The sequence below is a fragment of the Fusarium phalaenopsidis genome, assembly GCF_050370095.1.
Source record: "Fusarium phalaenopsidis strain FUZ10S chromosome Unknown contig_32314, whole genome shotgun sequence".
Lineage (NCBI taxonomy): Eukaryota > Fungi > Ascomycota > Sordariomycetes > Hypocreales > Nectriaceae > Fusarium > Fusarium phalaenopsidis.
In genome coordinates this window covers 5,715-16,260 of record NW_028145400.1, presented here as the reverse complement: position 1 = coordinate 16,260, position 10,546 = coordinate 5,715, and the positions used below count along the sequence as shown (strand labels likewise).

Genomic DNA, 10,546 nt, shown 5'->3' with positions numbered 1-10,546 from the left:
TTGAATCAAAGATAGACGCATCCACTCAAGGAGCCTGGAGTCATCATGCTGCAATCCCATGTCTAACACCACGTGCAGCAACGACGCTTACCCCAACGGCAACTTGAGGCAACGGCGTGGGAAAATATAAGTCTTGCGCGTGTTATTCAAAAGTCGGCGGGCTGACCTCAATGTCTAGTTCCTCTGTTGTCCTCTAGAAGCCTCGTCGTGCCTTCACTGCACCCATTCTCCAAGGCCAAGCCTGCTGTCCTTCGACATGGCCCGTAATGCCTACCCCCACGAGGAGCATTTTCCAAAACAGCTGGAGACTCTGCCACACATGATGCAGACCTACCTCCGGCAGGTGCCAGAACTCACTTACCTCGGCATCTCCAAATTCCTTCTCGACAAGTGGATCCCGCTGCGACATCAGATGAGCAGTCAGATCCAGGCGGATGTACGAGCAGTGCTGGGCGAGGAGGAGTCTCCGTCGAGAGAAATTGCGACCAAGCTGTCATCTATCGAACAGCTCCTGGCTCTTCAGATTTCCCATGCCGAACAGGGCGGAGGTAGCATTGAGAGACTGTTTTTGCAGGTCCAAGCACTGAGCGCCGTCTTGGAGCCCTTGACGAACTCCGAGGTCGGCAAGGGCCCAGCGCCAAGCACCTACGATGCTGGCCTACAGGCCATCGACGAAAGAATGGAAAGTCTACGGAGCCTGATCGAGTCACTTGGGGAAGACCATTTCAACGGCGGAGGACATCAGCAACTGGGAAAGGGTGTGGCAGAGAGCATCGCGAACGCTGTCACTCAAGAGCTCGGGCGGGACGGTGCTACAAAGATAGAGGTCCGCTGTGTCTGCGGTGTCGGCGGAGTCGAGTCAAGGAGACCCAGCACTCGCAGTCGAAAGGGTCAAAAGAAGTCCTTGGTATTTTGTGAGGGCTGCCAGGCCTGGCACCATGGGATATGTGTTGGATATAACGTGCCGGCTCATTACTCGTGCACTGCCAGCAGGAAACCAGGGGATGTGGATGAGAGAACACCGGGGACGGTGGAAAGGAGCATTTATAATAGCGTATTCAGTGTAACGTGTATCTGGGCCCTGAGATAGGCGACGGGCGACAATAAGCGTATATAGAGCTTAGAAAAGATCCGTAACGCACCCAGAACTGGAGATCTGCGTAGTGGGAGCCCGTCGCTGCTGAACCAACTTTAGATCGCTGCCGTCTAATCATAGACCAGTCCCTCTGCCTGTGCTCTCAAGTACAAAGTGCCCCATCCCGACACCCTTCCTACGGCTGGCCGCTACTGGAGAGGCTTGCTTCCTTGGGGAAAAAGCTCAAGGCCAATCATAGAACCAAGATAATGGCGGCCAAAAGACCGGCTCTAGTAGCCTTGGGTGAACCGTCACGGTACGCGCTGCGGCCCCGGGGGCGGCCGTCAACACACATGATCGGGCAGGATCAGAAGCCTCAAGCACAAGCGCTTCCGCCCAAAAGCAGCGACGTGAGCAAAAACAGGAGGGCGAAAAAGCAAAAGGTGAGCCAGGAACCAACAGCGGGGAGCGGCCAAGGTCCATCCATGCCTACAGCCATTGCAACAGGCCCGGAGGATGAGGAGATGTCAAACGATGCCACTGAAGCTGGGACCGAACAAGCGCGGCCCCAGCGGCGCGATAACGTCGGCCAGGACGACGAGATGTCGGGCGCCGCCCCTGAAGCTGAGAAGGAGGAAACCCAGCCAGGGATACCCGGCAAGACAGGCCAGAGCGACCTTGCTGTTACCAACGTCAACTCAAGCGATGTCGCGGGAGGCACGAGCCAGACAAGAAAGAGGAAGAGGTCAGCGGGGGGCATAGTCATAGCAGAGATCCTGCCACCAAAAAGGAGAACGGCTGCAAGTTGATGCTGCCTGCGTGGACATTGTCTTTGGAATGGTGCGAAACCTAGCGAGTGGCAGGTTCGACAAGTATCATCTCTACACGCTACAGTTTCTGGCCGAGGCCGGCAAGAATGTTACCACAGACGAGCTGAAAGAGGAACTACCGAAGTTAACAAAGGAGGTGCTCAAGGACCTCATCGATGACTTGCGGAAGATGGACCCTGCAGAGGGTTCAAACAAAGCCTTTGTGCAATTCCCAGTCGACGGGGCGGATGAGGAACGAGCTCGCTGCTGGGAACAATGGTGCAAATTCTTCACTGGACTTGATCAAGCCATGGAGGTCTTGGGTATGCGGCGTCATCCCACATACGACCCGGCGGATCATCAGATCCACGGCAACCTGCAAGGACTCGACAGGGAGAAAAGCAATGCGCTTGCCAGTGACACTTTCTCTCCCAGAGCCGAGGCCTACAACCGAGACGTATCCATACGCAAGGATATCACGGACGAGGAGGCGAAATGGGCCCATCAACTCTTACACCGTGCCCTGAAAGTCATTTACAGCGAAAACCCAGCCACCAAGCTCGAGGATCTCGCTACAGCGCGTGAAGCTAGCTCACAGAAAGCTGCGCATGAAAGCAGTGAGATGAGTGATCTCAAGAGCGAGATTCGACAACTCAGAGCGGAGATCGAGATGAAGGGTTGCGAGATAAAAAAGCTGCAAGAAGCGGGAGGGGAGCAGGAGCCTCAGCTTCAGCTACTCAGTGAGAGATTAGAAGAAGCCACAGAGGAGTCCGACCGGCTCCGGGTCAATCTCGAAAAGGCCAAGGATGACTTGCAAAAAGCTGCGGCTTTGGAAAAGGAGTTAAAAAGAAAGATGGATACATGTGAGATAAGATCAAGGTTGAAGATAGACGAACTAACTGAGCTGGGTGCGAAGGTGACCAGCGACGAGAACAAAATTAAAAGGTTGACGGAGAGTTTAGAGCATAGCAACCGCTTGATGGGGGAAAAACAAGAGGCCTTGACAAGGAAGGAGATGGACTACAATGATATCGAATGCAAGTTGCATCAGAAGAAGGCCGAGGTCGAGACGAAGGAGAATGAGATGAAAGGAAAGGACAGAGAGTTAAGTCAGCTGAGAGCGGACATCCAGGAGCTCACTAGGGAACTCAATGAAGAAAGAGAAAGGGGGAGTGACTTGGCCCTTCGTCTGCAGCGGCTGGAAAATGAAAACCGAGAGGTTAATGAAAAGGGAGCGCAGCGGGTTCAAGAACTAACAAGCGCCAACGATCGTCTACAGACTCAGCTCAAGGACGCACAGGATCAGTCCCACGAAGCAGAAACTTCGAGGATGAAGACTGAGGAGAAGAATAGAGTTTTGGAGGCCGAGGTTCGACTCAAGATCAACAAAATAGAAAACCAAGGAAAGGAGATCGAGCACAGAGAAAAAATTATCGACGGGTGTAGGGAGACGGAAGACAGACTAAGAAGAGAAATAGAGGAGTGCAATGGGGCGCGAAGAAGAGACGCGGAAGAAAGGAGCGGCAGGGTGGGGCAGAGAGAGGATGAGCTTTGTGAAAAAATCAAGGAGCTCAGGGCCAAGGAGGATGAGCTTCGTGAAAAAATCAAGGAGCTCAGGGCCAAGGAGGATGAGCTTTTGGAGAAGAAGGACGAACTCAACAAGAAACATGACGAGGTCAAACTCAAAGATGAGGAGCTAAGACGAACCAGGAAAGAACTCGAGGAGAAAAGCGGCGAAGTTGAACAACAGAGGGAACAGCTCCGCGAGAAAGAGAGCGAGCTTGGTCAGAAGAAGGACGAGCTCAGCCAAAGAGACAGTGAGCTATCGAGACGGAAGAAGGAAATTGAGGAGAAGGACGACGAAATCAGACAGAAAAAGGAAGAGGATGGCAAGAGAGGGGACGATATCGGCCAGCAGAAGCATGAGCTCGCAAAGAAGGATGATGAGCTAGCACGACAGAGACGTGAGTTAAAAGAGAAGGATGATGAGCTAGAAAAGAGGAAGGAAGAGATTGAACAGAAAAAGACTGAGCTGAGTCAGAAGAAGGCAGAGCTGGAAGAGAAAGAGGATGAGCTCAGGCAAAAGAAGGAGGCGCTTGAGCAGAAGGAGAAAATGGGCAGACATCAGACGGGGATTATCGAAGGCCTAGAGCAGAGGTTGCAGGGTCTGACAGCCACAACCGCGGAAGCTGCACAGCGCTCGAATGCTAGAGCTCAGGAGCTAGAATCAGGAGCCGAACGCTTGAACAGAGAGTTATCTGGCTCGAAGGAGAGGGTGGCCGACTTGCGGACCGATCTAGCGCAGGCCCAAAGAACAATAGCAGAGAGGGATAAGTGGGCGGAAGCACGAAAGAAGGAGATCCAAGGGCTCGAAAACGAAATCAGTCGTCTTGAGGAGCAAATCAAGAAGAATTTTGAAGAGCAAGGCCAGAGAGAAAAAGGTCTTGATCCCCTCAGGGCACAGTTACTCGGGGCATTGGCGCGGACAGAAATGACCCAGGGAGACAGCGACTTGGCATCGCATCGCCCCAACGACCTACCTCCTCTCCTAAGCCGGGCCATCCGAAACCTCGAGACACAAGCGGACAGGATAAAAGACCTAGAGAAGAAGATGGCAGCAGAGAAGGAACGTTGGTCCCAAGAGAGGACGGGTTTAGAGTCGACAATCATCGATGGCGCCACTGCGAAAGACAACACTGCTCGACTGCTCGAGGGAGAGGTCAGGAACACTCGGTCCGAGATGAGGTCCCTGGAGGAAAGCCTAAAGGAGGCCATCGAAAAGAATCAACACCTTTCGGAAGAAATACAGGCCCTGAGGGCACAGATGAGCGATAAGATTCGCCAACTGGAAATTGCTGAGCGAGATGGTAGGAAAGAGAAAGAGGATCACGAGGAGGCATTGCAGAGGGCTCAGGAGCGAAGTGAGTCTCGGATGAAGACGTTACAGGAGCACCATGAGGCCGCGCTGCAAGAGCTTCGAGGTCTCACTCAAAGGGAAGGCTTGAGTTTGCAGGAAAGCCAAGTGGATGAGTTGCTTGCTGAGATCGAAAATTTCAAGAAAGCGATGAGGACTTTCGACGGAGTGCATGACACTCTCTGGACCGCGAGATGTCACAAGAAACCGAGAAGCGCCGTTGGCACTATAGATAAGGATCTCTCGGAAGCGAATGATAGTCTCGTCGAAGGGTGGAAGAAACTCATGAAAACGGAGTCTAATCTCAAGGAGATAAAAATGCAAGTCAGAGAACAGTCGAAAAAAGCGAAGGGCGGTTCGAACTGTGGTTTGGAAACCAAGGGGGGGCATGCTAGTGACAAGGCGCGAGATGAGACGGAGCGAAGCACGCTTCAACTGGGAACTGGCAGGCAATCAATCGGGCGGCAGTCTATCGGCAGCTCAGATGCTGGGAAAGGGGCCTCTAGATCAAACAATGCACGCCAAAATGAGGGCCCGAGGCAGAGCAGGGAGACCACTTCCACCACACCTAGCTCGGAGGGGGACCCGACGCGGAGAATGCAAATTGATGCCGATACTGAGAGTCAGTTCATTCCAAGCCAGCTCTTCCGGTATTCTATACCGGTTCAAAAGCTGGTCTCCGACGCGGAAGAAGCGAATCGCTCGCAGGAGATTATACGTCTGAGCGGCAGAGACCACGGGCCATCGCAAATCCCAATTGGCCGAGGCGTTGAACTCGATACGGCGAGAGGGGTGAAAATCGAGAACGGCGCCGATATAGCCATGATGAATACCCTCTTGGCCATAGATGAAAACGTCAAGCGAATTCTCCAAGATCCGTCCAAGGGCCCTTTTGCGTTGGATGGCCCGGAACATCGCGATATCGTCGATATTAGCAGCGCAACTGGCTCAACCGATGATGAGCAGCTAGAGGCGCTGAGTCGCTCAACGGTGGGCACAGCCAAGAACCGCAGTGGAGACCGTGACATACTCAGGAGCGAAGAGCATGGCAGAGCCCATAACAAGTCAAAGTTTGTGGTGAAGGGTGACCAGGAGTACGTCAATTCGCGAGCGAACGGTGACGGTAAATCGACCAGGTCCTCCTCCTGCATGGGCAAAAACGGAAGACCAAATCCACTGAAAGGAGAAAGAGATCTTCAACAGAAGAGGAGGGATCGGATGCGGGCGGTGGCCCACATCCAAAACGCCGGCGACATGGCAAGAAGACTAGGAAGCAGTCTAGCCAAAGCCAAGACGATGAGGCGAGAAAGTACGAGATTAGGATCACCAGCGAGGCAGAAGATGAGAGGTTCTTCGTCCGGGCAGTTGAAAAAGTGAGGCATCAAAACGTACCGGGTGAGGTTACAAAATAAATCAACAAAAAGCATGCACAGCATTCCTCTGCTCCAACTACTCGCCATCGGGACCGAAGACACAGCCGAGAAGAACACGAGGAGGCTAAGGAGATTTCTTCGGGATCATGACATCGTTCTGCATGATGCCCTTGCGGTTTCGGAGATCAAACCGGTTACCGATGGGGCCCGGTCGTTCAAAGTCCATTTTGAAAAAGATCATGCTATAAAGGAAAAGAGGATATGCGCTAATACGTTGTTTTCATGGGGTTATTACACCGCGCAAAAGGTTGGAGGTGACTTTGCTGAGCAGTTTAAGGAAAAACAGAGCGAGTGCATCAGAAAGGGACTAGAGAGGATGGGCTTGGTGGGCGATGGCGAAGGTTAGTTGGCACGGCTCATCCAAGCGTCACGGGAGGCTCGTATTCGAATATAAAATTCCAATTTAAAATTCCAATTCATCCCTTCTCTTGGGGACATTCTCAGACCACACACCCATCATTAACATGGGTCGTCAGTGCCTCCAGTTCTTTCAACACCCCTCTCCGGGCGTCACGTTGTTTCTATGTGGGCCGGAAGACGTTTTCGAGCGCCTCGAGAAGCTAGTCCAAGGTCTTACTGGCGCTGTGTCCCACATGGTACCTCTGTCTCCTTGCGATCTTGACGAGAGCTCTACATCCACTGTTCTTTGCGGCCAGTGCGGGTCCATAGACCATGTCAAGATGCAGATCCTCCCCGGGCACTTTGACGAGACAGGCTTCACCCTCGCTGCGCTATTCTACTTCTATCAGCAAAACTTACTACGCGGCAGCCTAAAACCGCAGCTTCTCGATCACGTCTTTCAAGATACGGGAGCAAACGGTTCTAGAAACTCTCCTGCGAGAACACTGGCCATTCCTACGTCTCGGTTCTCGCATCAAGATTCGAAATCGGCGGCAGACGGTCAACCACCTCGGCAGAGTCCCCGGCAGACTACGCCCGTCAACCCGAATACAGGATGACTCCAATGGCCAAGGCGCTCCAAGCCGCGGGTGGGATATGGGCGTTGGGCGTTGGGCGGTGGGCGGTGGGCGGTGGCTAGACTGTTCCTGTGGGCTCCATGGCCACCGTTTTTCGATAAAAGTCGACAGGGCCAACCTGGGGAGCAGGCGGGTTAGAGCTGCAGCCAAACACCCCTCCAGGGCGATGTGCAAAGCCAAGTTCGGATGCACCAGCGGGTTATAGAGCAGGATTCTGGTTTGTGTGCCGGCTTAAAATAGAATATGCCTTCGCTCGTACATCGATTATAAACACTCTAGCGGCATATATAGGCTTCATTGCCAGCGCGCTCCGAGATGATCATGATATGGGTTTCGTATGGGTCTGGCTGCTGATATTGGGTTTTAACCTCATTTCAGGTCTATTGCTGTCTAGGGTCCGCCTTTTGAGAGAATTCGTTGACAGAATCTCCTTTCCGCGGCCGTCCGACACCGAGCCCCTCCAGAAAGCCACACGGCCGCGCACCCACCATCCATCGAGGTGGATCGCGTATGGTAAGTCAAGAGGGAAGGCTTGCTATCACGCCTTGCTAGTGTCAGACGACGACGATTACTCCGGCTTTGCGCCACCGAGGCTGACGCGGTCACTCATCTCATCCATAATAATCATCCAGAACTTGACCGCCGTACTCCGCTCAGCCAAGGGCGGCGCTCCGGTTGCCGACATCAGCATGCGCACGGGGCAGTTGACCATCACCAACATGCTCCCGCTCGTATTATCTGTCGCTCCAGACACCATCTTAGTTCACCTGCTGCAACACAGCAGACAACAGGTCCTTTGGCTCCATACCTTCTACGGCTGGTTGATATGGTATGAGGCCGTGCTGCACGTGGCCACATCGCTGTTTGCAACATCACAGTTAGGTAAGACGACGCCGTCGCCGCGGCGGATCCTGAGCCATGGTCACTGATAACAGCACGGTAGCTTCCTGGACCGACTTTGCCCTGATATTCATGGGATTCTTAGTGAGAGATGAGCTGAAGTCGGTAAACGATGTGTCGCTAATGTCAAGGAGCAGGCTTGTCTGGGCTTCTGCTCGGTCGTGGTCTCGACTGTGTCCCCGAAGCCGAAGCTGACGAGCACTCCTCGTCAACACTGCGTCGTCGGCCTCGTCAGCTTTGCGCTGGGCATACTGCACTCGATCAGCGTCAACTTGCTCACATCCCTTGGCTTGATTATCCTTGCGCTCGGCCTCTGGGCTGCGGTGGCTCGCCGGCGGTCAGGGCCTCTGCAGCACATCCAGCCGCAGCATTGCCTGCAGAAGCGCCTAAGCAAGATGGAGATACCAGGCATGAAGAACGTGTTCGGATGGCTGAGGTTCGGAATCGAAGTGCCGAATCATCATGCCAGTCTATATTTCAGGGTCAACGGCAGCCCCGTCAGAGCGGCGTGGACAGAAAGGAGCCGGGACTCACGGCACGCCTGCAAGGCCATCTTCGTGGTCCCCCCGGATGACATGAAGACACTGGCATGCGAAGGCCCGTTTATCACACCCTTGACTCCCTATGCTTACGGCCCCGACCAGCTGGATATCATAGCGACTGACTCCGGCATCATCGAGGGCTACTCCTGCCTCCGCTGGAGATGCAGGATATTGAACCCTTTGAGGAGCAGCACCAACTTGCTCTGGTTCTGCAAAGACATCGAGTTCTTGGCCATTTTCCTCACCCATCTGGAGGCTGGAACGAATTCGGGTTCAATCAGGATTGTTTTCTACATAGACCCTGCTTCTAGCGGGACAAATCAGACGGATCCAACATTCAGAGAAGCTATTCGGGAAGCCGAAGGTATATTGGCGAGTCTGCCTTGCACCCAGGCGACACTGGTGACCGAGCACGAGCCTCTGCGTTCGGTGTTGAAGAAGCACATGCGATACAGTCAGCATCAGTATAGTAGGTGTCCTCTGCACGCTCAGTGCTGAGCTATGGTGTTAAGCCTCTGACCCCTTCATAGTAGTGGGAGAAAGTCTCCGGTCATACCGGGAAAAGCCGGTCGATGTGGACTCGGAGGCGTCCAGCGTCTGAGAGTCCTGGAGCGGCGGTTGAATGCAGGTATCCCAACTACGCGAGGCTGACCAAGCAACAACGTCATGAATCGAGGTTCGGTCCATCGACCGACCGTCACCAGCTCTCAACAGCAGGTGTGGCTTGGCGACAGAGGAGAGCAGGGCTTAGGTTCGACTATCCATCACCTAATCGTGTATACAGTAGATACCGAACTTGCCCATCCTCACACTGTCTCGGTCGATTTCGTCTCGGGAGGTAGTGGTTCACGGCCGCGGCTTGGCCGCGCGCCAGTAGGGACCGTTAAGGCAGTTGAGTTTATTGAGAGCTGTAGTTCTGATCCACTCCCCGCTGTCGATTTGTGAGGTAATCGCATACATTGCCGCACCACTTCTAAGCCTAAAGGAAACCAAAAGGAGGCCATGAAGTTTGCAGTATCCCTACTCACAAAATACCGCACACCCGGCAGGTATCAAGTCCGATCTTCTGGTAGGAGCAGGCATCAAGATTAGCACCCAACAAGTCATCGGCCTGGGTTGCGAATCTCTATCATGGGTGGATCATCCGTTACTGTTAGAAACAAAATGACCCACTTCTTGGGGGGGGGGGGGGCCTCGAGGAGAATAGACACGAGGGGAATAGACACGAGGGGAATAGACACGAGGGGAATAGACACGAGGTTGAATTAAAGTTAAACTGCTGAGTCATAGGCAGCCTAGCCGAAAGGAGAAAGGCGTGTAACGATCATGTCGTCATGCATCTGTCACGCGACCCACTGATGATATGACATGGGTTAGGGTTAGAAACATCATCACGGCTGGTGACATCATCGTGTCGTACAGTACAGAGTAAAAAGAGCCAATTAGGCCCCTAGACACGATGGGGACTCCTACCTTCTGGGTGGCTTATCGACCTTTTTTTTTTTTGGTATCACACATCGTGACGGGTCTGACGGGCCAAGTTTGTTCGAGCCTCGCGGGTACTGAGTCATGCATGCCATCCTCGCCTATCTTCGCCGGCGTATGTACGTATCAGTCCACAACTCATGACTCGGTCTAGCAAATGAAGTTCGCCTCAGTTTGCCAGGCACCCTCGGTCATCTCCCTGATCCGAACTGGAGGGGGACACCCCGGCATCGCTGTACAACGAACGAACTACTTGGGAACGAAAGACCCGCCCTTGTTACACCATTGACAAACCTAACCCGCCACCACCCGCATAATTACGACGGTGTGATACTTGCAGGCTTGCAGCCCGGTGGGAGACGACTGGGTGGTGAATGTGAAACCGTTGGACCGAGAGACTTCCTACGCATG

At 53.6% G+C, this 10,546-nt stretch overlaps 2 protein-coding genes across 2 annotated transcripts; both read left to right on the top strand.

The window, feature by feature from the left end:
- Positions 1-256: 256 nt before the first annotated feature.
- Positions 257-4,974, top strand: LRP88_11532 (uncharacterized protein; the record flags this gene model as incomplete). Its single annotated transcript, XM_083247958.1, has 4 exons — positions 257-907; positions 1,648-1,820; positions 1,939-4,889; positions 4,943-4,974. 4 exons carry the CDS (start codon positions 257-259, stop codon positions 4,972-4,974), a joined length of 3,807 nt encoding a protein of 1,268 aa, XP_083096237.1.
- A 2,953-nt stretch (positions 4,975-7,927) lies between these two features.
- LRP88_11531 (uncharacterized protein) lies at positions 7,928-9,251 on the top strand (the record flags this gene model as incomplete). Its single annotated transcript, XM_083247957.1, has 4 exons — positions 7,928-8,090; positions 8,152-8,192; positions 8,246-9,119; positions 9,184-9,251. The coding sequence occupies 4 exons, from the start codon at positions 7,928-7,930 to the stop codon at positions 9,249-9,251; spliced, it is 1,146 nt and encodes a 381-aa protein (XP_083096236.1).
- Positions 9,252-10,546: the final 1,295 nt, after the last annotated feature.